General features: G+C 40.4%; 1 protein-coding gene and 1 long non-coding RNA gene across 15 annotated transcripts in view; both read right to left on the bottom strand.

Annotated features, from left to right (window-relative positions):
- Positions 1–1,254: 1,254 nt before the first annotated feature.
- On the bottom strand, positions 1,255–19,310 carry LOC148186162 (uncharacterized). Its single transcript, XR_015775217.1, has 3 exons — positions 19,073–19,310; positions 3,696–3,895; positions 1,255–2,533 (listed from the first exon to the last, which is right to left on the bottom strand). It is a non-coding gene; the product is annotated as an uncharacterized LOC148186162 (long non-coding RNA).
- A 1,228-nt stretch (positions 19,311–20,538) lies between these two features.
- fnbp1b (formin binding protein 1b) overlaps positions 20,539–27,373 on the bottom strand; it is an 81,812-nt gene continuing 74,977 nt past the window's right edge. For 13 of the 14 annotated variants that reach the window (XM_088071434.1, XM_088071432.1, XM_088071426.1 and 10 more), the window contains one exon: positions 24,895–26,744. In XM_088071434.1, coding sequence (XP_087927560.1) covers positions 26,566–26,744 — 179 coding nt within the window. In that variant the 3' untranslated portion in view covers positions 24,895–26,565. Of the gene's footprint in view, positions 23,664–24,894; positions 26,745–27,373 lie in introns of those variants that run through there. The other variant, XM_088071427.1, reaches the window with a different exon arrangement.

Genomic DNA, 27,373 nt, shown 5'->3' with positions numbered 1-27,373 from the left:
CTCAACATAGGAAAGGAATTTATCACCCTGTGAGTCAGACCATTTTCCACTTTTCCAGACTGAAGGAAGGAGAACCCCCATGGGGGTGGAGGCCTTGTTCTGACTGTAGGATGGGGGGTGGGAGTTGGCTCACCATCTCACCTCCCTTTTAAAAAAACTGCAGCCTCTTTCCTCTACTCCCCCCCACCCAGGAGATCCATGACCAAGTGGGGCAGATGATGGTCACGGAAAAAACGAGAGCATTGAAAGTACATGTCTGCTGCTGCACGTGTAGACAAGTTTAGTCATGATGGTCAGTTAAATGGTGTAATGGTACCCAAAACAAGACGAGAAGCAGGAGGAGGAGGAGACAGCAGGACAGAGTGACGGACTGGGCAGTGTCTGTGGCTCTGCACCCTAACTCAGCACAGAGTTCAGGATCAGGGTTCTGGAGAGCACCGTTCAGCTGCGGTCCGCTGTGCTCCGCAGGCCCTGCTGGAGACACTGCAAGCTCTCGCGGGTGGATTAGCAGGTCACGCTACATTCAGTTGGAGAGAGAGTGCCTCCATCATCTCCTGCACATACAGTACACGTGGGCTCTGGAGACCGCTGCGTATCCAACACTCCCTCTGTCCTCCTGCTCTCATTTTTGGACCTTCCATTTCATGTTCTTGCGCAATATGTTTGGACGCTCTTCTACAACTTACTGCATTGCCTTCCTTCGAACTTCAGCTTTCTGTCTTCTACTGTAAACTCTCTTACTCATTTTTCCATTTCAACCATGAAATCAGAGCAGACAATAGCAGGGTAAAGGATACTAAATAATGGGTGGTTTTGACAATGCTGAATGCTGAAGAGTTTCGAGTCCATTTACGTGATTTGCATGAAGGAAGTTGATCATAAAATACTAAATGAGAGGCTCCAAGTTTGTTTGCCAGAGCATGTTGCAGTATTGTAACAAACATCTGGCAAACAGCTTTCTCCACTTCCCGTCAACCATCGAATCCTCTTCCTTCGATTTCCTCCTTTCAGCATTTCACATCTCTACATTTCTGTATGAATGTGAAGTGGAAGTTTAGATCTTGAGTGTACTGTGCAGGAACACTCCCTTTGTATTTGCATTTATCGAAGAGATTTGTCCAGTAAAAGAACTCTCATGAAATGCAGCATGAGAACAGCATAAATCAAGGAGTCTGATTATTATCATCTTCTGTTGCTGTTTTTATAATAACAGTCATAAAAATCTCCACTTCTTATGATTTGACAGGCAATCACTTTCATGATTTCAGATCAACAGACTGGAATACACAACAAGTAAAGTGTCCCCCCCTAGTGGTGAGAATGAGACGCAAAATCATGATGGCGCCAGATCTTTTCTGGCACTTTTTGCAGAATTTCCAGAAGCAAAAAACATGTAAACAGATAACAAGGAAAATGCTCAAGCAGCTTCAACAACGACATAAATATAAGACAGATCGATAAATCTGGTGGTGTCACTCTTGGGGTGTAAATCTTCATTCATGCATCAGCTTGGAGATAAAAATTTAAAACTCCCCACAGTATTTTGCTGAGGAAAACATCATGTGCCTTTTTTTTCTAAATGGAACCATGAACTTCGAGTTGCTGCACATGGGCCGTGGTTTCAAATTCATTAGTGCTCTGGCAGAAAATAATGTGTTTACACAAACTGCTTATACATCTCATCTTTGTCTATGTTCCTAAGATAAACAGTCTTTTTTCTCTCCTTTTCTTCCCCCCCTTTTTTCTCTCCATACTGCTGATGTGTCACCAGCCCCCCTATTCTCCTGCAGCTCCCTCTTCTCTCACACACATACACACACTCGCTCTAGCGTTTCCAGATGTGTGCTGGGATGATGTCATGGCAGACCGGAGGCATTGGACTCTGATCCTTCTCTTTTTTTTTCTCTCCAGAAAACATTCATCGCAGACGAGGGAGCACGAGGCGGAAGAGTGAAGCGTTGATAAGTTCCCAGACAACGTTGTGATGCTAAAAGCAGACTTATCTTCCTCTGATTAGTCGAGCGGTTTTTCTGAGTCACAGCCTGTTTGTCACTGAACTCCCACTGAGGTTATCCCCCAGCTGAACTTCTGGAAAAGTGCGTCTACACGTGTATTTTTGCACACATCACGCCCCCTGGACCACCAATGGTACCTGAACATCCCAAAACATGTGTGCCTTCAGCAGATGTGGTTTTGTACAAAAGGGGGTTAACTACCAATGACACAGAGTGTATAAGAGGAGGAGGAGCTGGTGAGTGTTGTGTTGGTTGCTAGACGACTGCAGTGTAAATAAGTTGTGAGAGAAGGGGGGAGAAAAAAAGGCCATGCAAACTCTGGTCCTCAGCATGAGGCCTGACTGAGATCTCTGGGGGATCGTGGAAAAGGAGGGGATGACTGGTGGGGGAGAACATGAGCTGTCCTGAAACCTGTTACACCCCACAGCCTCACACACCAGCTGGAAGCAAAAACTCACCTACCACCTTGTCACACTCTGGCAAGAAGTCCAGTGAAGAAAAAAAGTCCAGTGTGACGTCTGAAATCAGAGCAAATACTGTACACTGAGCTGTAACAGGTCATGCAGTGAAATGAACACCCTTGAACTGTTGAGTTGAGCAACTTGCTCTTGGAGACCAAAATGCAAGCTTTTATATTTTGGTATTCCACACTGATTGACTACAGTTTCTGTGTTATTGAAAACAAGAAATAAAGAAATGAAATATTTTAACTTTTTGCTATCCTCCATGACAAAATTTACAACCGGATGTTACGTTGCTCCGGCACACAAGGCAAAAACATGACTGGATAATTAAATAATAAACACATTTTTTTTCTATTTTTTGTAAAGTATGGCATCACTATCACAACATATGTATGTTTTGTTTTATCCTCCTGCCATTCTGTCGGACTATTTTGTTTTTCTTGGGACCTCCAGACAGTGTTATCTATCTGTTTCCACGTGAATGCAGCATGGTGCTTTTTATTTTTTAGGTTTCTGTAATTTTACTGTTGAAGACCATTTCTGTCTGGACACAGTTTTCAATATTAGGGTGGCAAAGCCAGCAGCAAGCAACCAATGGTGCTAACTCTATAGACAGCAGTTAATGACAGTAACAGTGCTGACAGAGCCAACAGTGATAACTATATGGGAACTGGAGGGTGGACGCTATGCTTCTGCGACGTCATCCTGATATCAACGCCATCATATGAGCGCAGTACAAAGCGGCAGCCATGAGCGAGCCAGTGGGATGCACACATGCACCAACATGCACGCACAGCCAGACCAGCCAGAGAAGCTCAGATTGTAACACACACACAGGTAGAGTGACTTCACTCTCTGCTCAGGGCGCCATTACTCCACTATATCGCTATCGTGTTTTACTGCCAGACTAATACTATGAATGTCACCTTTAAGTTTGCCAAGCCTTCACGTATAAAGCTGCTCTAATCAATATGATCATGTATTTAAAAAAGGGCTCTCAAATATTTCAGTTTTTAAATTGTGATTATCCGCTGACTTTCAATCGTTAATTACAATTAATCGCATTTTTTCACGTTTAAAATTTCATTATTTTGCACTGCACTGCACAGCACAGTGTGGTCCAGCAGGACTTCCAGGTAAAAAAGGAGTACGATTTTCAGTCACTGTCAATATGGTAGGTGCACATTTACACTCTCAGATATTTTTGATTACTCACCGACATCCAATGATCCCGGTCAATGGGACAGCATTTGCACTTGCTGACCGGAGGTCATCCCTTAGATCTGAGTCTTCCACAATGTTGACTGTGCTGCAGTCAGTTTCCACATATTTAGGGAGCATCCCCACAATCCAAAATAGTGCTTTGTCATCTCTGGTGATATAGTTGCCTGCTGAAATCAGTCTGATGAGCTACACCTGTGTGGGGACAAAATAGCAGCACATAATTAATGCAATTTAAAAAAAAAAAAAAATAAGCATCTTAATTGCATCACAATTAATGCATAAATGCTGACAGCCTTAAGTAAAAATGCATCAGATGAGGTGTGTAATGTGCAAGGAGTCATTATACTGATGAAGCCACTGAGAATTATGACCCAGCCAACAGAGTATTTTAGTGTCTTTCAGCTCATTGTTGTAGATTTCCACCCAATACTTTTCTGTTTTGGTTTAGTCTCACAGCTCTCATCACTGATGTTTAAAAACGTGGCAGTGGACAGCTGTTTTCAGAAAAGCTCTGAAAACTGTATACTGCTTACCCAGCAAACAGCTGACAGACAAAAGTTAGCAACTGGTTAGTGGAACATCCAGCTGCTAAAAAGCCAGATGCTTCCCTCAGGAGTTTATGGAAACAACAAAACAAAACTACAAGGAGAGCGAATATTGGATTTTCATCAGGTGGACACAAACACGCCATCAAATGAATACTTAAGTTCCTCCATATCTGTTGCATTGGTAAATAGGCAACTGTTTGCTCTATTAATTTCAATGCACAAGGTGAATAATAAGTCAGTGTTGTATGAGCTTGTTGTTATTTTGCTGTTATTTTGTGCTGCTCCATCTCCTTGTGCACTGCAGTGTCCCACACTGCAGTGCACAAGGAGATGGAGCAGCTGCAAAACATTAAATTGTGGATGGGACAGCTCAAGAAACACCTCCAAAACACTGAAAAAGAACTATTAAATCACTGGGAGAATATGTAACTTTCTCACAGTAAAGTTTAATTGTCAGCGGCTTTCTAAAGTTGTAATTGATTTGCAACTGTCAGTGAACATGTTGTATCAATTCCTGTTAGTACCACACAGCAAAGTACATTTTTTTCATATTTTAACTGCAAAAAAAACACACTATAACAATTGAGTTGAAGTGTTAAAAAGTGAATTAAAGTGCAAAAGCAGCTTGCATAATGAAACTAACCCAACAGAGACTTTTTTGCGTGACCATGTTGAGCTGTCAGCCACAGGTGTGACTCATATCATTAACAGTGGCTAAGGCTCATTTAGGTGTTTCAACTCCAGCTGTGGTGTTGTTCATGATGAGCAGAGGGATCACTAATGTCATTAGTTCCACCTATGGCTCTCTTACCACAAGTCAAAGAAAATAAAGAATAACCGCTGAGTGTTGAATTATAGCTTCAAATGTCTGAGGAAGATTTAATTCTGTATCACTTTCATCTCAAAGAGTTTACAATGTAGCATTGGCACATGACTCTTTTCTGTATGAGTCCAAAGTGTTTAAAACAGCTGAGGTAGATCAATTTAGCAGCTAATCACTGACTTTAATCAGATTACTTCAGTTTAGCCATGAAGCTTAGGGTCTCCAGCCCACCCACGCACAAAACTCTGTCTGTGTCTGAAACTCTCCTCTTTCTCTATAAAAAGATCTCGCAAGGACACAAAACTCAAAGCAAATGGTCCAACCAGCCAACAGACAATTGCTTTCTATTCTCTGTTGTGATTAAAAATAAGACCAAATCTTGGCTTTATTCCTTCCAAATCCAAATCCCCTCTGTGTTTTTCTCTGCCGGGTGGTTTCACTACAAAGGCGGTGTGACGGATCTCCCATCTGTAAGGCTAATCTGTCCTGATCTGTGTGGCACCTTTGGGTGCTCTGTTATCCTCATAATCGAATGATGTTTTGGTATTCAATTGATTTAAGATGTAATCTCTGAATCCCTCTGACATGATGGCTGCCTTATCTGCCAAAGTTTTCAGAGATGGAAAGAAATGATAAATCACACACCTGGCTTTAGTTACTAGTCATAGTAAATAGTTAATTCAAGCAGTGACCAAAATCTGCCTTTGAAGTTCAAACTCGGTGGAGTCAGGCTGAGAAAATCACTACTGCACGAGAGGTTGCATCGAGCTGAAGAACCACCAGGGCACTCTCACTACGCTTCCAGAAAGCAAACACAATCACAGCGAGCTCCATATAAGTGATAGATTATTGAGACTATTTGAAATCTTTCCAAACTTTCTAAAGTAGCCAGTCTTGCGCCTTTTAATAACAGTTCCCTGTATTTTTAGAGGAAAGAAAGAAACTATTTGTAAAGTAAGAAGCCAGCCATTTGGGGTCCGACAGTTTCAAGACACGGGCCAAAATCAATAGTTAACGTCTTCACTTTTTCCAATAGGCCAGGACCTGATGGAATATTATTTTTATTCTTCACTAAAAAGCCATTTCAAACATTTGTTCTACTCACATTGCACTCAATTCAATTACAATGTTGTTAAATTTCAACTTGAATCACATTCACCACACATTGTAATTGTGGTCTTACAATGGCAGCATTCATGAATGCCTGAGCTGGGAAAGTTTTGACCATTAGGTCAACTTTTTGTAGCCTCCTCGAAGTTTTCACATCTTTCAGTATGATTTCTGGAAAGGGTGCAGGTGTCATTTTAACATCGGGAGGGGATATATGAAAGGGGGGTCTTTCACCAGAAAATTTTGAGCATCAAACACCTAGCTCCCTGCACTCTGATGAATAAATTTAAGCATCAATTTATGATGTAAATTATTTTTTTTCTCATGTTTTCAAATATTGAGGGGGTGCTGTTCCATGCTATCCCCCTCAAATCTACACTGAGCCTTTCAGGTAATTCATACCCCTTTTCCACCAATAAATTACCTGTGCACTGGGGTAAACCACTAAAAATACGCTAAAACTACTCCTTTGCTATTGCCAGTAGACCAGAACTGTGTACACAAATCTGCAGCACACAAGTTTGCCTTTCTGTGTGTGGGGTTTTTTTTGTGCAATGTTCGACATCACAGACAGGCTGGAAAACAGGTTAGTAAACAGTGGAAATACACATTAAGGCCAGTGAATACAGCGGTTACTTGTTTTTATGTGGTGCAAACTTGGTGCATTTGAAATCATGTTTGAGCACTGCCTGGTCAGAGATAGTGGTAGTTTGTGGTGGCACATCTTTGCATCTCATTACATTTAAAAAGCCAGATGTTAGTAAGGTGTTTGCTGTTTTTTTTTTGCGCAATGGAGAAGGGGGCTAGGAAGCAATCTGCATTTTGTCTGTATATTCTTTTCTTCATGTAAAAAGGTTAGCTTTTTATAGGAATTGAAGAATACGACAACATAGCTCTACAGCTGGAACTGAGTAACTGAGTTAATGCTACCTAATGGAATTTTTGTACTTGTACGTAGCGCTATAAAGCAATGTTTTAAAAGGTCTAGTGTGTGGGATTTAGTACCATCTAGTGGTAAGGTTGCAGATTGCAACCAACTAAAACTTCTCCTATGTGATAAGCTAGCAGGAAAATTACGGTGGTTGTAGTAAAAATGCAAAAAGCCATCTCGAGCAAGTGTGTAGTTTATTCATTTTGGGCTACTAAAGAAACAGCATGCCAAACTCCAAAGAGGACCAGCTCATTATAAGGTTACAAAACACAGATACTCTTAGTTTCAGGTGATTATAAACTCATAAAAACATAGTTCTGAATATTATATACCATTTATGCCATTAGATACCTCTAGTACCACACACTGAACTTTTAAGAGCGGGTTCCATTTTGTTGTGCACACAAAAAAGGCTGCTTGCAGAACGCACTTTCTTGCAAGTGCTTTTCCGTTATGCAACTGATCGGCAGTTAGTGGCAGTAACATGCAAAGAAACAGCAATGTACTTGCAAAAGGCAAAAAAGAAGAGGGCTGCAAGCTAGTAAACATGGATATAAACAGCACAAGTTCCAAAATATCCACAAATACGGCTTTGCAAATATTTTATGAGGAAAGAAATGCATTCAACATGTCTGTCAGACCTCAAGAATACAAACAATGTGTTTTTGGTGAGAAGCAGTGAATGTAAATATAACTTTATGTGTTGGCAAGAAAAGTACAGACGGTGCCTTTAAGCTTCCTTGAAAAAAAAGTCAAAGAGATGTTTTGGGGGGTTTTTTGGGTCACAGTGTTGAACCCTTTGAAAAATAGGGCAATAATGATATGGTTAATATTAGGAGGCTTCTTGATACTCCATTTATTACTTATTTAAAACCATTAGCTGAACTCTTGCTTCATGAAAAAATCATGAATAAAAGGAATGGTTAGCAGCCTTTTAAACTCATGTTCAATTTTGTCTGTTACCTCGTCTGTAAAAAAACTGCGCTCATGTTTGGGTGTTGAACATGTGCTACAAAGCCGCAAGACAACACCACAAAAAAAACTCATAGGAGACAGAAAGAAGAGAAGATAGCAGGGGACCAGACACTGGGATGCTGCTGGCTGCTGAGGTGGAAAACAAGGAGGATGTTTACTGTAACCTCACTCATGAAATAGTTCTTAACACTGAGACAGGAAAGAAATGCGTTCATGTTCCCTTCACCGTTGAGTAATCTCACAATGCTGCTATAACTTGACTAGATTTGACATTTCTGACACAGAAGACTGCTCAGCCAGAGACACTGCACCGGATGATTCTGGAAGAAACAAAAACATGAATCAGTTTTTATTTTTTTTCTAGGTCAGAACAGAAGAGGAAACGTGTAATCCAGGAGACGCTTCCCAGATGGAAAAATGTGCTTGTTTTGGATTTTGCCTTTGTGCGCCTGTCAAAAAAGAAAGATGAAGCGAGCCTGCAAAAGCTCACCTGCGTTAAGAGTGAGGAAGTCTTCATTTAAATTTTGATGCAGTGTAAATAAATAAAGAATTGGGGATTTCAAACTGTCATATTATCAGATTTTATTGCTGTGTAAAGGTGTGTGTCATCTGCATAAGCACAGAAGAGGACATCTTAATAGATGATGAGGTGACGACGATCAGAAAGATCATTAGACAAACATATTCATCCAACTTGGAGGGGGATTTGAAATTATGGCTCAATTTTCAGTCAAAAGCAGCACTAAAAATAGGAAAAGGGTTATATTAACATTTTTCACAGGATGCTGTGAAGACCATGCTGTGACATTTTAACTTGTTACAGCAGGAAAAACACAGGTGCAACTAATTACCTTAATGACTGCTCCAATTCATGTAGGTATCCCAGTAGGTAATAATTAATTACACCTGTGCCTTTGAAACCACAAGCAGGGAAGCACTGATGAGGTGTGATGCGTTAACTTCTTTAGTTTTGCGATGAAAACCTTTATCACTAACCTACAAAAACATGTAGTTTTTAATGTGGCCTTTTTCCTGTGTTTTGGCCTTTCTAAATGCATTTAAGGTCACTGAAAACAGACATTTTTTTAAAACTCCATCCAGGGTGAAGATTGTCAGAAACTGTTTAGAGTGTTAACATGTAGACAGGAGGTCCTTTTATACTGACTGTTCAAGGCATGAATTTCATGCAGTTATTCAATGTAAGGGTTGTGTTTAAATAGCATCATCGTACAACACGTTCTCACTCCAAACTCGTCACATGTTGCCGCTCTGTCAGGACCTTCCACGCCAACCTATAATGTTTTAGGTATCCTTGTGCGTCAGCTGTTTATCCTCTGGGATGCTGTTACTGTGATGTAAACAAATGCACATGGTGGGATGAGCCCTTTACCATGATGTCAACAAGTGCACATGTGGTGGGATGAAGCAGCATGGTCCCTATGTTCGCACTACAGCATGGACTGTCACAATGGTTTGGATTGGGATTGGGATTGGGAAATCCGAACTCCTGCACTTAAGTGTTGTGGGACCCAACACCTTTTTTCAGACTTCTGAAAGGAGGGAAATACTTGTTTTATACCACCTGTGTCTGTGAACAAGGCCTGAGAGACTGAGGAAGTGACAAAAGTCAGATAAAAGGATAACGTTTAGACACACTCTAAATCATAGATCCAAGCTTTCCTATCTTTGACTCACAAAAGAGAGAGAGCATTAAAAAAAAACAGTGAAGTAATTCCTCATTTAAATGCATGTACTCATTTGCTTCCAGCCAGATTTTCATTAGTGGGGCCTGGGGACTCTATCCTGCGATTGGTAATCAGTTCAGAAAGGAGACAAACCCGCCGTAAGAGTCATCTCATGAATTAACTGCAGCAGAAATGAGATCCGCTGTCCTGCAGGCATCCTGGGATTTCACTGGTGACAGGGCTTCTTAATTAAAGCGTGTTTTGGGGTCACGCAGGGTGGAGGCCATCTCTCAGTAGTAGACAGACTCCCTCAGAAGCTGGACCGGCATCCAGGTTTTTGTGCGTGCATGATTCATAACAGCAATCCTGAGTCATCTCTAAAAAGCACCTATTTGATCACATTGACTTCTTTGGTATTTTGTTGCACTAATTTAATTTCCCACAGGACTCTTGAATGTAGGACGCTGTCCACCCAACAGGCTTGATAACTATTCTGAGGAAGAAAACAGTATAATTGGGACGTCAAGAAAAATAACACTTTTAAGTTAACTGAATGCTAAAATTTTAAACTTTTTTGGGGTCATTTTTTTTTTTTCATTAATTGATACAATAACCCCTGTAGAGTCTAATGCAATCCAGCAAAGCTTCTAATTCCATATCTGTATTTCAGTTTGTGGCCTATATGCAGAACACTTCTCTCCTACATGAATAAGTCTCAGTGTTCATGTTGGAAAGGAAAAGTTCTGTATAAAAGCCTCATCTGCATTAGGGTTTTGCCTCCGTGTGTGTATCCATGTCCTTGGTTTGGGTTGGGGAGGATCTGTGCACGTAATTACTCCTGGCTTCACTGCTGGCTCCATGTGAGCGTGGTTGGACCATCTCATGGTTGCGGGATGAGCTCTCTGTGGTACGGCTGCCTGGAGTCAGAGGTGGTCAAATGGTCTGGAGGTTTGCCACAGCTGCAGTCACACCGGGAAGAAAAAGACCTCCCGAAATTGTCCAAAGATTACAAAGAGAGGCCGGAGCAACAGACGTTCCTTTGTCCTGCGGTGAAGGCATTCCTTACACTCATATGCTGTGGTATTCACTGGGAATACGTACGAACGTTTTTTTCCAAATGTCATTTTCCATAGCGGTGCGTGTGTGTGTGTGATTTACTATTGGATCTGAAGGAGGCTGATGAACTTTTGAGAGAAGTTTGCCTTCGGGGCTTTCTCCCAGAAATGGTTTTCTTGTTTTTTAGCAAAAAAAATGTAGTTTGGGTAAAATGAAAACATTTCTGACAGAAAGGAGACAAACTCCTCCTATAGGCAGATGATGACACTGAGAGCGCCATGTGAACCATCTGGTGAAAAAGTCAAACTGCAACCTGACCGTGTGGCTTAAAGCCACTGCTGAAACCAAATTGCAATTCAAGGTGGAGAGGTCAGTGGAGGAATTTCATCGTCGCTTGGTCTTTGGTCGTTTTTTTTCAAATTTATTTATTCATTTATTTATTTAATGGCTGGTGGGGGAGTTTCTTCAAAACTTTCAACTAGTTTACTGTCGCCTTCTTTCTCACAGGAACTCTCAACCACACAGCCAAAGAGAGAGGAAGCTACGAATGGAAATATGGAGACCACAGCGACTGACCCCAGAAGCATTTATTTTGAGATCTACCAAAGCCAGAAAAATCAAAGCATGTGGGCATTTTTGGAGCACTATCTCTGTAATAACCATAATGACAGATAGTTATCTGCATGTAAACAGAACCTGTAGCCAATGTGTTTGGTATCAGAAGAGCTGTGCTGTTTGTAGTCAGAGTAGTATTTACCGATCATGTTTGAGCAGCAGGTAAACAGACCGTGTAGGCAGCAAAGAGGCAGAACGCAGTGGCCAAAATCCAATCTTGGAACCCATCAGCATTATATTAGCGATATTTAAAATGTATCTGCATTCATATATGTTTGTAAACATTAAACAAAATGTCCTCTGGACCTTAAACGCCCACACCTCAAGTTGTAGACTGTAAACAATGGGCCTCATGCAAAAAAACCATATGTGGACAAATTTTCTCTTATTTTTGCTCCCATCTGGGATTTGTTTTTATTTTGTCAGCGCCCAATGAATTTTGGGATTCACCAATGTTTTCTCATTTTTGCTTTTCTCTTAGGTAAGAGAGGCACTCGAACCAAGATAAGAGAAAAACATTTCGTTCTCACAGGCCACAAATTGCTGTCCAACAAAAGGAAAAATAAGTTTTATATTAGACAAATGTTTAAAAAAATGCATGAATATCATTTTGATCAAATTTAGATATTTTAGAGTAGTGTTAATGACTGGATTATTTAATTTCAGGGCTAAAGGGAAACTACTATACCACAGTGACCAAAGTCAACATCATCGTGCTGAGCCGCTTTACAGCCTTGTTGTGGAGGCAACAATAAGTGATGCGTTTAGTGCGATCCGTTGTGCAGTTTGTTTACAGCCTAACATTAGCTGCTTACTCGTGGTGATTTCATTTAGACTTCTAAAATCCTAAAAGTTGTGTTCAAAATGTGTAAGTATCATTAATGTTTGTTTGCCACAGAGCTTATTTTCTGCAATATTTCAAAATCCAATTAAAAAAGTCCTTTAGGCTTTTGGGTGAGGGAACTAGGGCGACGCTATCTTTCGCTCCAGCCTACAGAAAACACATCATCCCTGGGGCTCTCTATAGTCATCAGATGATAGCTGAAAGCTTCCAAGAACACTATGTCAGAGTCTTTGTCTCCTTTTGTTTTCCTCAATTATTGTGATACTCTCTATAGCTTTGCATCCTGATCTTTTAGAGAAATACTTTAAGTTTCATGAGAACACAAATGCAGCAATGCTGAGCTTGCCACTCTGGCTGGGAGCTCAAGTTTTCCCCACTTATATTTTCCACTATTGCACCAAATAAATGGGATCCATCATAATTTCGCTGATGCCTAAAGCAAAAAGAGAAAACGGGGGAAAGTGAGAGGAAGAGCAACACACACTCACACTCACGGAGTGAGAGAGATCGTGTGAGGGATTGTGAGGTGTTTTATGGTTTGTGACCCACGGTCGTACGCTTCCGTCTCTAATTAGCAGCAGTTAATTAAAGAGCAGAGACGAGCGGCTCGCAGCAGCCAAGCTCGCTGTGGGGAAAGTGAAAAGTATCTGCTGACGCGCCCCAGGGCTCAGTGTAAACATATAGCACACATCAGTGCTGGCTTAACCCCCTGCTGTTACAGCTCCGAGAAAGTTATGACTGCTGACATTGGTGCGTGCAGGAAATCAATTTGAAAGCACATTCGAATCAACTTATTGCTCCTTTTTTACACTCTTGAATCAAATTTGTTATCCTTTTATATTTTGACAATACTGAGGACTTACTGCCAGATGGCAGCCCAATAAGGTCACAATATTGTTGTTGGGAGTAGACTGCACAGTGCTGAGTTGTCAGTCGGGACCATAATGTGCAGGATATTATAGAAAACTGAAGCCACAGTCCAAGTATTATCTCAGCTCGGCTCGGGACGCGGCCTGCTGACAGCATATCTATTCCAGATGGAGGAACCAGCTTTCACATTTTTCATTTTTCTTGGTTTTCAGAGACCTTCTTTGTTACGTTGGCAAAATGTCCGTGCTTCCATCTTTTGGAAATGTCATTGCAGATTGTCTCTAATAATAAAGCATTTCCTATTAATGGCATGTCTCACTGCGACATGCATCCAGGCGGTCTGAGGTTGCCAAGTGACGATGTCTTTTGTTCACTGGTGGTTTGTGTCTTCCTCTTCCACACTTCTCATTCTTTGGGGAAGGATTGGACACATTCTGGCTCTGAAAAATATCCACAAGAGTTGAAGATCATCCAGTGGAGACGACCAAGCTGCAACAGGCCAGCAGCTGAGTGCTGTTCAGTGATGAAAGATGTTTACTCATTCCAGGTTTGGTTTGATTCTGCTGTCACAAAGACTGTGAAAAACAACCTTCCTCGTTGTACACACCTGTAATGTATCTAAGCTGTAGCTTCATTATAAGAAAAGCGGTCCACAAGGCCCTCAGGGTCCTCTGGCTAACGCTTAAAGGACATGAATAGCATGGAATCACATTTATCAGAATCAGTGGCCACATTTGGTTATATAGGACTATAGTGACGGCTCCATTCAGGAAGTTGAACTGCATACAAGCTTCAAAATAGCTTTAACAGAGTTTAAAAAAATTCAAGAGCACGGTGAAACTAAATCTTAAACTCACTCCAGGAAAAACAACAAATTGTATACAGGCCCTACTGCTCTTCTACCATTTAACACACACACACACACACACACACACGCACACGCACACACACACGGCATGAGGTGACGGCCTTGATGCGTTTCACAGACAGAAACCAGCCCCCACCGGCCCTTAATGGCGGGGCAGACTGGGCCAGTCTCCAGAGGTGTGCTTTCCCCATCAGACGCTCACACCAGGACAGACAGGAACACACCAGTAATGGAACAGACTGAAACCAGCAGGTAAAACACACCGCTGTGACCAGCCAGAAACCTATTACAACCCTAAAACAGGGAGCACAATTTATGCCCCCAAGTTTATTGAGTTGCTGAACAATGACACAGTGGTGTGCAGTGTTTACCTCGGGTGTTGATTCATTGGTTTATGGATGGTAACTGAGGCTGGTGCAAATTCAGCCTAAGACTCAAAACGCATAAATGCTCATGATTTTCTACTGTATGGTTGTAAATCAAAAATAAAAATTAAAACTATTTTAGGGACTGTGAATATCCTGTGGTCCTGCCAAGAACCTCACACTTTGGGTTTACGGAGATTTATTGGCAGAAACGGTATATAATGTTCAGAACTACGTTTTCGTAAGAGTCATTATGTTTAGAATGAGTCGTTTCTATCTACATCCAGAGCAGGTCCTCTTCCAGGGAGTCCACCATTTTGTTTCCACAGTAGCCTGGAGCAGGCAAACTGAACGCTGGCTCTTGATAGGACCAATCGTATTTGCATTTTCACGTTTTTGCTTTTGCCAACATATTTCTCCTAAACAACTAGCACACAGGTGAAGTTTCAGTTGGTCGCAATCAACAACCTCATTACTAGATGCCACTAGATCCGACACACTAAAACTTTAAAAAGGTCGATGTGTAGTCAAAAGACATCAAATTTCTGGTTTTGGTCAGACTTAATAATTATAATCTCAAATAAACTCAAAGTATTTTTATTGAGCCCTTCGTCACAGATCTTGATGTAACTTGTAAAAATCTCAACCAATATCATGTAGTTTGTTACAAAATAAAACAGAAGAGAATTATTAAAAATAATTTTTCTATAATCTGTGGATGTATGAAAGTCAGACTAAAAGTCTAAAACCATGCTAGCGGCTTTGCAAGGCTGTTCTTAATGCTGATATTCAACAGCTAAGTCTCAACGTCTGTTTAGCGTGCTAGACAGCACACTAAATAGCACTAAACACAAAATTTGACACTGATGGGAATGCCATTAATTTTGCAGCTAACGTTATTTGATCATATTGCAAAGTTTCGGGCAAATTCAAATTTTGACTTGATGATTTTTACAGTTCATCCTAAAGGGGCATTTGATTGCTCCACATTTCATGCCAATCCATCCAATAGTTGTTGAAATATCTATAGTTAGTCCACTGTTCAATATGCACAGTCCAATTCATGTCCAGCTGTTTAAAACATGCACGTATGTTTATCTCTACTTCTAATGCACGGCCACAAACCTCGAGCAAAAGGAAAAATTTCAGTAGTTTGAGTAGTAGTTCTTGAGTAACATTTTAAACATGTCTCTATGGTTCTACTGATGCTTGAAAGACTTTCTAAAGGTGTGAGCAATCTCTCAGCGAGTGTATGATACTTACTCATGAGTCAGCACAGATTGTTCTCAGACTTATTTGGGCCTAAAGACAGAGGGAAGATTAGTCTGTGGCAGGTTTAATCAATCGTCAGGGTGAAGTTGTAATCAGGGCCCTCTTTTAGTGATAGAGTTTGTTGCTGTGGAAGGACCGGTTCATCTTCACACAGAGCAGATGAGGTAGAAACAAACCGCTAAAAGTCGAAGGAGAGTCGGCTGTATTAAGTGATGCTGTGGTAGTACATTTACTCAAGTACTGTGCTTGACATTTTGAGGTCCTTCAGTATTTCAGTTTTCTGCTTTATGCTTCTACTCCATTACAATTCAACACAACGCCGGAACAATAAACGCTCCTGCTGGCAGGGGAGGCTAGCTGTTAACAAACAATCTGGTATTACATTTAAAACATGTTTCTGAAAACATTTGAGGCGAGAAATAGACAAATAATTGAAATAGAATAGATATTTGAGGTACTACTATACACTGATCAGCCACAACATTAAAACCACTGACAAGTGAACTGAACAACACTGATCGTCTCGTTACAATGCAATACTCTGCTGGGTAACCTTGTGTCCTGCTGCATTCATCTGGATGCCACCTAACAGTATTAAGTTAGTTCACACCACCCATCCAAACACTCTTGCAAACCAAGTACACCCCTTCATGGCAACAGCACTCCAAATGGCAACAGCCCCCCCGCAGGACAATACACCATGTCACACCACACAAAATGCTCAGGAACAGCCCAAGGAACGTGACAAAAAGCTTTAGGCATCAACCAGGCCTCAAAGTCTCAAACTGATTCGGCATCTATTGGACGTGCTGTTCCCCCATTGCTTAGTCCGGTCCACATTGGGACGGATCGGGCTTGGTTCTGACAATGTCAAGGCATGGAGACGGGACCTTTGGGGGTGTTCTGCAGTGTCTGGCAACAGTGTGTTGGATCCTTGATCCTTGAGTTCTGTGGGTTGCAAGGTGGGGTGCCGGCACGTCCCATGGATGTTCAAATCAAATCAAATCAAATCTTTATTTGTATGGCACTTTTCATACAAAGAGTAACACAAAGTGCCTAACAGAGATTAAAAACAATAACAGAAATGAAAAACATCAAAGAAAATCAAGAAAAATACAGACAGCCTGACCCTCCCACCTCCACATATACGTACGCAACAAAACACACACATTCATGTAGATATTCCCACACATATTCGCAAAGGCACCCGAACACCCCCCTTACCACCCACACACACGCACACGTTCAGTCGGATTGGAACATAAGACCTATTTTCACTTCAGTATTTTGACTACTTGTAACAAAGTATTTCTGTGCTATTGCTACTTTAAACAATTTGAATTCTTCTTCCATCACTGTGCTGTGGTGCCATCTATTTAATCTGTCATCTTCAATGTATCTCATATACCAGCTTGTTACAGTAAAGGTTTTTTTTTTTCCCCAGCCTTTTACTGATCTCTGCTGGTCTGTTCATTTCTTTGGTATCTATTTCAGCACTTCAGCGCCTTCAGAGATGAGGTACACGCTTGCAAATGTCTTCATAAAGTTTAAATACAGCAAACTCTATTCATGAAGTTTAAATATTCATTTTACCCTTGCTATTTTTAACAACAGGCCTGGGACTACAGATGAAAATGTGCCATTCTAGGCTAATCCTGCGAATAATGTAAATTGATGAGTAGACCGTCTTAGCCAAATAAACCAATTACGAAAGCAAAGTGGAAATAGCCGTGAATCATGTTGGAAAGGGAAACTCGCTCGCCCCACAGGATTCACTGAAGCTATTCATTTTCTTTAGCCATTTCCAGCCACGGCACATTGCAGCTTGTCAGGTCCCAGGGAGCAAAGGCCAATTAGGCTGTTTTGGAAGAGTGTTGGAGGAGGTGAGTGCTGCATCTGTTACACAGCATGCGCCTGCATATTTCTGTGGGGCAACTGGGAGTGATCGCAGCTGCAGCTCAGTGGGCCAGAATCAATTGGCAATCCAGATCTGTCTGCGGGCCAGATCGATACATGTGACTGCTTTGCTGTCAGACGCTCAGATGCAATCAGCAGAGCGACTAGTGGGAATAATGACAACGTGTGTACGAAAGACACCTAGAGGGAGACAGTTATTGAGTTTAAGAGATGAATTAAAATAAAAGGGAGGCTAAAAGAAAGGGGAATCCAAACACAGGGATAAGAGCCGCTTCTGAGGTGCAGTTTGCATAATTCAACACCTCTGCAAGTTTTTTCATGTTAGTCCCTGAGAAAACGCTGCACTGTCACTGAAAGAAGTGTATTAAAAAAAGAAAGAAAAGCACTCACTGGATAATTTGCAGTTACCACAGAAAAAACTTTTGGTGGAACATGACTACCATCTAATGGGCAACCGAGGAACCTCATTCAAATCATGTTTGTCAAGAACCCTCAAAATTAATCCCTAAGCAGCATTTCATGACAGTTTCATGTATTCGAATTTTGTTTTTGTTTACAGGGCCATGTATATCTATATTGTTTATAAAAGTATGATAAAAGTAAAGCTCTATACAGTAGCTATACTGTGTGATATGTTTTGCATATCTTGTGGTATTTTTGTATATCTCTGAGGCAGTTTAATGTTTCTTTCTATTTTGGTCATTTAGTGTCCTTTTGTGTCTCTTTGTGACTGTTTTGTGTTTCTTTGTTATCTTTTAGTTTCATATTTGGTTGTTTTGTGACTCCTTGCTATAATTTGTATCTCATTATGGCTGTTGTGTTTCTTTTTAATGATTTTTGTCTTTTCCTGACGCTTTGTGGTAAGTTTGTATCTCCTTGTGGCAGTTTTACATTTCTTTTAAATAATTTTGTCCCTTTTTGATGTTTTAGTGTCTTTATTGTAATTGCGTGTCTCTGATGCTGTTTTGTGTTTATTTGTAATCATTTTTTGTGTCTTTTGGGGACAGTTTAGGTCTCTTTGTAGTTAGTTTGTGTGTCCTTGTGTTTGTTATCATTTAGTGTCTTTTCTAGATGTTTTGGGTTCTATCATATGAATGGCAGATGACTGTTTTTAAATAATCTGTCACAAATGTAGTAAGCCTATGTTCTTACCAAGAGGTTATGGTAACGACAATAATTTGCAATTTAACTAATTTTTGGGCAATTATTAGTGATTCAACATAAATTTAACAGGTAACCATTTTGATAATTGATTTTTAATTGTGCAAAAATGTCAAATCGTTTGTGGCTTTAGCATCTGAAACACGATTTTCTGCCTTTAATGTTACTTGAAATTGACAGACTTCAAGTTTTTGAGTGTCGGTGTGACAAAAGACTTTGAAGACATCCCTCTGTGCTCAGAGCTTACATTTGTCCTCGAAAAGCCGCTGTAGCTTGCACAGACATTTCCAGCGTGTTATCTTTCAGCCTGTTTGTCTGACTTTACTCACGTCTTGAAGACTTTTTCGGCTCCGTCAGGTTGGCTCGAGGTCCGATGGCTCGCGCGGCTAAGCTAATCAAATTAGCACTTTTCAAACGCACATTCATCGAAAGAAACATATGCCTTTACTGTCCTTAAAACCAAATCAAGCTTTAAGAGGTAAACTCAAACGAAACGATTAAAAAAAACACTTACAGTTTTACATGACACACTGAACGTTAAACGGTTGAGGGCTGTGTTTCGTCGGCGTCTTCCGGTCTGAACTGCGCACACCTGTATCTGATAGGCTAATTAGCTGGACCTGAGGAAGTATAATCCCGTTGACCTGATGTACAGACGCCGCCACTAGATGGCAGTATTCTTTCACTATTTATATTAAATAAATAAACCACGCAGCAGAGTGAGCTAATTTCACCCTTTGAAACGGGGGGGGGGGTTGGCTTTATTTCTTTCAAAAATAGAGGTAGAAGGCTATGAGCAACTTAAGACGAAATGACACATTAAGAAAAAAATACACATTAATTAAAATTAGCCTAAAAATATAACAAAAATAAATTATAAAAAAAAACAAACAAAAAAAAACAACCAAAACACAAAGGTTTAGAAAAAGAAAATGACCTGAAAATTAAAAAAAAAAAAAAGAAGATAATTCTGGAAAAACACATTTAAATATATAATTACATAAATAATATCATTATCTGGATTTTTTCAATAGCTTTTATTAATTTTTTTTTTTAATTTTTGGGACATTTCTTGGTCATGATTTTTTCCCATAAAAGAAATCAATTAACTTAGAGTTCAAAGGTCTAAATACTTTTGAAAGGCATTTGAATGCAGCAAAAGAAATGTGATGATCCAGGTTTCAAAGGGTTAATCTACATTTTGCCAACAGGCAGGTTCAGGTACAAAGTAAAAAAGGCAGTATTAGGTTCAGTGATAGGTTTAAAAATTATTAACATTTGAAATGTGGACTGACACAGAAGAGCTTGACTCATTCGGACAAAAAGAAATTAAACAATGGATGAAATCAGATAAAAATGCTTGTGGCAATTAAGACCTCACAAATTAAAGACTATTAAATTATTCTTAAGGCCGAATGTTTATAAATTTGAATTGAAGACTTTTAGGGACCAACAGACACTGTTCATGGACTAACAATTCAAAATAAAAGAGATTAACTGGTGATGATTATCATTTTGTTTCAGCCCTCATTGCAACAAAAGAGCAAAAGACACAGTAGATGTATGTGGTCTATTTGTGTTAAAGGTAATCTCCACTTAATTAAATCACAAATCATTATTGTGCTACCTGATCAGTCGACAAACATCAACACTGAGTTCTCATAAACAGAATTAATAACTGGATAATTACACTCGCAGTTGCTGTTGGTGAAGATTGACAGCTTTGGCTCGTGGCTCTTCTTGATTTTGTCTAAATTCCCAAGAGAAGCAAAACAGAGGACGCAACACCACATCATTAACTTTCCAGGCATATTTTATTGGCACGGTAAACACAATACAAAGTATTCAGTGCTCCAAAACACAAGCATGGGCTACCAAATGGAACACAAACGAAAAAGTGCAAAAACACACCATTTGGTAGACCTTACAAAGGAAAACAAGTCTTACCTTGCAAAGCAGATAAAGTAATGGCAAGACTCTCAATAGTTAAAATAGATGTTTTTCCTTTTTAAACTTTATTTATATATTCATATATATTCTCTCTAATTCCAACGTGCCATTTTCCGCTGTACAGGCAGGTTATTCCGGGGCGTCGACTAAATGTTTTGTGGTCTCGTTGCAGAGCAGATGGCTGCTGTAAACCTACTGATCTGTGCATAATCAGATTTATCATTGAAAAAAACATAACAAACAAAAGTGGCTTGTTTGATATCTATGGAGCAATGGGTGGTGGAGAAGCAAACTTTTAAGCTTGATTCAGCAGATTTGATCCTTCCTTCCATCAAGAGTCCAAATGTTCAAACATGTTCGTCACTCCTGCATTTGAGAAGTGTCCTGCATCAGATAAATCTTTCAGAATGGCTTCATTCAAAACAATTTCATTGTTACTCATAATTGCAGTTATGGGATTTTAGTCCCATCCAGGCAGAATAAGCTACAACATAGACTTCCAGCTTTAAAAAATCAAAAAAAAAAAACAAAAAAAAAAAAGAAAGCTGAATCTTATCAAATATAAAACAACAAAAAATGTTAAAATCATGTACATTATGTGCCGTTGAGCAAAGTGGGGAATCAGTGGACATAATTCATCTTGTATGATTATAAAAACTCTGCCCCCAAACTTTTTGAGATAATCACATCTTAATTCTTCCATCACACCACAGCTGATCCTTTCTCTCGGAGTTAAGGCCCAAAAACAGGGTCACACTTCAGTCACAAACTCACAGGAAAAATATGGATCACAGTATATTTTCATATACAGTAGAGACAGTTAACATCAGGTGTAAAATCATATCTTCATAGGTTGTATTTTTGGTAGGCTTGGGTGGTATCACAGTATACCAGGGTACTTAGAAATGCTGAAGGTTTGTTTTTTAATACAGGTGCTTCTCTTTCTATTAAACTCATTGCATGTAGTACACAGCATGCACACCCAGATCTCAGCCTCTGGTCTCTTGATGGAACCTGCAGCCGAGCTGAAAGACACGGCAACACCCTAGTGGTGGAGGGAAAAGTTACAGGACTGTAAACAGCCGGCGGCCAGCAGACAGAGAGAGACCGTGGAGAATAACAGCATGTTTTATAGATCTAACTTGGTGAATTAAGAATTTATTTTGCTCTAATCAAAGCTAATTGAAACTGTGGACTTTCTAATTAGATCACTAGCAAGAGTAACCAAGATGGTTTGGATGAGTTTCATTTTGTTTCTTTGCAGTTTGAATGAAGTGTGTTTTATGATGAGTTATTGAGGCGATTAAGCCTCGTCAGCTTCTGTGACGGAGATAAAGTTGAGTTTAAAAGGTTTACAGTTTTATTTATCTGTTCAATAATAAAAATAGGCCTGAGAATATTACTTTTCTGAACATTTTGTGGGTTTTTGTTGTATATTTATTAGTATAAAAAGCAGATATTAAGTCTGTCTGGGAGTGTTAGAGCCCCACACTTACACCATTATATACTGTAAACCCTGGTGACATTTCAGGAAGGTATGAAAATTAGATACCGCCCAAGCCTAACTCTGGGTTGCTTTAACCGAGCGGAGACATTTTCCACAAGGCTGACTAACTGTAAACTAACAACAACTTGCGTTAGACACTCTGATCAAAACATAACAATACTAACAGTTGGTTGTTTTTTTTCAACATACTGTACTGTGTACTTACAGTAAAACAAACGCACAAGACATCCATGACCTAGCTATGCATTCAGAAAGTTTCGGGTCCCTATCATCCTTTAAACTGGGGAACACTGGGAGGAGGAGATCACTCGCTCGCTGTTAAAAACATGCTTTCTGAACCAAAAGAGATATATTAAATAAAAAAAAATTTTTAAAAAAAAGGAACCACAGGCACCGAACCCAAACAGTAGCATTCAGGTTAATTCAAACACCAGGCAATGAGGGTTAACTGAACAGAAAGGCTGGAGGCAAAGACCACCTACTCCAGGCTGCCAGCAGAGGGGCGAGGAGGAAGACAGGGCAAGCATGCAGCACACCACAACGCTGAGAGGCCCCCTGTTGCAAAATCAACAACAAAAAAACAGGGACGGGGGGCTCGAAGCAGCCAAGGGAGAGCCTGAGCCGCCTCGGGAGGGGAGGAGGGGGGGCCGTGGAGGTGAGGGAGGGTGTGGTCAGAGAGAGGAACAAGACAGGTATTGTAGGATGAGAAAGATTGTGGATCTCTTTTCCTTCCCAGTTGCTCCTGGATATGTGAGGGTGATCGTGAGAGAACGGGACATGACAATAAAATAACACACTCCGCTCCGACACACACAACATCAACCAGAACATACAAAAAAGATGATTAGCACCTCTGAAACCTGCGAATATGGATTATAGAGGGAGAGATTTTTAAAGCTCCAGATGAATTGTTCTTTTTCACACACATACACACCGCTGGATGAAGGTGTCCGTAAGGCTCCTGCTGGTCTCCGTCCTGTCTCTGACCACACCCTCCTCCGTGTGTGTGTGTGTGCAATGGGGGCAAAGGTAAGGAGAAAGAGAAGTGGGCAAGGGGAGCTCAGAGCGAGGAAGCCAACAGCCACGTTGATGCCGGCGCGTGGTGCAAGCGGAGTTAGTTCCATTAAGAAGCAAAGCTGAAAACAACAAAAAGCAAATTGGATACGGTGGTTGTGACTGCTGTATGGGTGTTAAGAATGGAAAAAAAGGTTATGAGCTCTAAAAAAATTTGGATGGATTTCTCTTATCGCCGCTTCACGTCGCAGAGTTCTGCGGAGGAAGCGTGGCGCTGCTGATAAGTTTTCGTTAAATGGTTTGGAAATTGGGATAAATCGGCTCTCTTTTTTTTAGATTCGGGGGTCGTCTTTCGCTTTCTCTCACTCTGTGAGCGCGTGAGGAACGTGGTGGTTTCTCCGAGGCTGCTTGCCCTGCCATTCCTCAGCCAGCCTCACACTTTTAGGAATCTGCAATTAAAAAAAACAAACAAAAGAAATACGAACAAACAAACAAAAAAAAAATGACAAAAAGAAACGTTAGAAAGCTTTAAAGGAAAATCAACCCAAACAATCAGATATGGAGAAGAGGAAGAAAGAAGTCATTGCATATATGAAACTACATCAAACTGGCAGACAATACTGTGGTGTCGGCATGGATGTGATGAGCTTATCTGTGTGTGTGAAAGACCTCCATTTACCTTAACATTTATCTGTAAAGGGACACTTGACACAAAAATAAAAACTACATATTGTACTCTTACCTGTAGTGCAAGACTGTTTTTGACTGTTTTGGTGTGAGTTGCTGAATGCTGGAGATATCAGTCGCAGAGATGTCTCCGATATACCCGAACTAGATGGCACCTGTGGTGCTCAGAGCGCCAAAAAAAATTCAACAGCAGCATCTCTTTCCAGAAATCATGACCTGGTTAATCAAAATAATCCACAGACTGTTGTGAGCAGTTTAATGTAGGAACTATTTTCTTTCTACCTAACTACACCCGCCAACCATATCACTGCGCAGAAGGAACCTTCTACTGCTGCTACTTTTAAAACATATTCCACTACAGATTACTGAATACATGCTCCATACGACATACTTCATGTAACTGTAGGCTACCTGTTAGCTGTGTGATTAACAGGAGACTAAACCACTTAAGAGACTGGCCAATACTTTCTATCATCCCACACAGAAAACACGTTTTTTATATTGTAATATTTACTGAAAATGACAAAGAATATAACTGAAAAGTAGGTTGTTTACCAGAAACTTTCAGCTCTCTGGCGATCTCCCTTATCTCGTTTTTTTTAGTAGATAACTTATTTCAACTTCATGAAGCAACTGTTCTTTGTACATTGTGACCACTCTAAAAGTGAGGAGTAAGGAAGAAATACAAGTTCAGCTAAGGACAGCGTACTGCATTGCGCTCCTCAAAAATGCAATCAAACTAAAGCTTGCTTGCATTGCAGTCACTTAGGACATGATGTTAGAGCAAAGACAGTAACTTTATTTAGAAAACCACCACTTTAAACTGTAACTGAATACAGTTAGTCATATTTTGTCTTTTAAACATGCAACATAGTTACCTGCATTATGTTAGTCACCATCCCTGTCTACTGCTAGCTCACCTAGCACGGAGGTCACAACAAGCTCTGTGGATTATCTTGAGTAACCGGGTCATGATTTCTGGAGAGGAATTGGTGAAGACTTTTTCAAATGTCTTGTTTTGGTGCTTTGAGCTGCACAAACCGAGTGCCATCTACCTCAAATATTTTAGAGAGAGGGCAGACATCTCTGCGGCTGATATCCTCAACACTGGGAAACTCACACCAGAACAATCTAGATTGTTAGAAAGCACTACAGGTAAGAGAAAAAAATATGTATTTCAGGGTTTTAAGAACCTTTCAGCTTATTCCACTTCAGTTTTCATCTGGCTTGACTTCATGTTAGAATGCAGCCACTTCACTTTGACACAACGTGCTGAAATCAGGTCATGACGAGGACAAAAATCCCACAAATGCTGCAGCATGCAACACATTGCAGATGCTCTTCAATATGAAATTACAAATAACATGAAATGTGTATTTACAGCTGACTTGAAATGACATCCTGCGCATAAGAACATCATGCTGTGCCAGTAACAAGCCATCAAAGCTGATTAAAAAGTGTGAAAGGGAATTAAACAAAGGCTTGTGTAATGAGTTATGAAAGAGATCATTTCTGAGGCAAAGAGGTGGTCATACATACACACCATGCTTTTACAGTAAATGCACCGTTCATGGAGGTGCTGCAAAACACCACAAAGCTTTAAAGTCACAACCAGCTCCATGTGTCAGCCCAGTCTCACCATATAGCTTAGCACAGCTAATTCTCAGTCCTTTATTCCTTTACCACTGGCCTGGAAAAAGGACCAGAACAGTGCAACACTATCAATTAAAAAAGGTGGATTAAAAAAAGAGAAGAAAGCACATTCTAAAGGGCGATATTACTTTCTAATTTCAACAATAATTTTAAAAAATCACCTCTAACTTGGGGTACTTTCACAACTTTTTCCTGTTGTAACAGCACTATGATTAATCTACAGCATGCAACATTTGAAGGGGGAGGGGGGTGCAATTTTTGTGGGTTTTTTTCTGTTTAGCCTACAAAAATATCTTTTAATATCATATCTTACAGCTGATTTAAATTACATCTGCATGATTGCACATCGAGCATGCTTTCCTTTTAGGGTAAAACAAGTGACCGCGACACAGTGACAATATCTTTCACTTGGTGGTCATCGTCACCTCAGGCGCTGCATACATTCACTCAACCGATTTAACACCACACTGAGTTTGTGACTCTTGATTAAAAGCACGTTGATTTGAGTTTTTCTATAGTCTGAAATGTTAACAAAAAAAAGACAATATTTATGTGTAAAAAAATCAAGTACTGCGTGTGTTTGAAATGTACATGTGATCATTGTCAGTGGGTGATTTGTCCCATCATGCTAAGCTTCGACTGCTTATGTTATATTTTGTGCAGCCACTAGGTGGCACTGCAGTGAATGAGAGGTGAGGAGCTTCCTGTCACACACTTCCTGTATACAACAGCCATATGGCTCAGCTCGCATCCAGTGTTTTGTTCAGAGCTCTATAACAGTGTCCAGTGACACACACTATCAGCCACAACTGTCCCAACTGTCATGAGGCACAATGGACAAATCTGATTGGTCCTCCTCTTACAGAAAGACAGGGAGTGTGTGTGTGATGGGGGAGGGTATTCTCTTATCTGAGCTACCAGTGACAATCTTTAATCTCTGTAACGTTCCCCACTCGTGTAGCAGTGGATGGAAACTTACTGACTCGCAGCGACAAAAACACACTTGCTGAGTTAAATGTATGTCATAGCACCTTTGGCATTTGTTTCCAAAAAGACCTCGACGTAGGACGTGGGGACGTAGCCCTCCTCGTCCTCGTTCCTGCGCACTCGTGTCCAGCCGTCTCCTTTGTCTTCTTCTATGACGTACAGCAGCTCGCCCTCTGCCACCGAGATAGTGCCCTCATTATGACCTGCGAGAAGAGACAAACAGAGAAGAAAAGGCGAGATCAGTTTTTATCTTTTCAGCGTGTACAATTGGAGGAACTACCTTGAAATAACTTCATGATGTGACCTTTAATTTCAATTTTCTGAAAACAAAGAAGAAGCAGGACCAGCTGGTGTGTGGTCATGCTGTCGCCACTTTACAGGTGAGTCAGAAAGCTGCATTAGCCTACAGAGTGACTCGCTAACAACCTGCACACATCCTGCACGCAACCTGCACACAACCTGCAAACCTTGTCTGCGGTCCACCTCTTTCGTCAGGAAGTAACATTTTACACCAAACTACCGCATCCTCACAGTCAGTCTTCCTTCATCTTTCCAGTTATAGAAATCATGTGTTATTTCTGGGTACCGCAGCAGTTAAGAGAATGATTGCCTCTTTAGTATGTGCGATACTTAATATCTTAAATCTTGAATTAGAAACTGCAGGATTGTTTCTTACTCTAACAATATTTAGAAAACACTAGACAAGTTGTTTGCACCCTGGAGGTCACAACCACAAGAAAAATGTGTGGGGTTAGATGATTAAAGGTATAAAGAAAAAAAATTGTTACCTAAATTTTTTTCTCACTTTTCTCTCATGTTGTTATTTTCCTTG

Source organism: Plectropomus leopardus, chromosome 20 (genome assembly GCF_026936395.1).
Source record: "Plectropomus leopardus strain MGB_pleo_1.0 chromosome 20, ASM2693639v1, whole genome shotgun sequence".
Taxonomy (NCBI): Eukaryota; Metazoa; Chordata; class Actinopteri; order Perciformes; family Serranidae; genus Plectropomus; species Plectropomus leopardus.
This window is presented reverse-complemented; position numbering and strand designations above follow the sequence as displayed.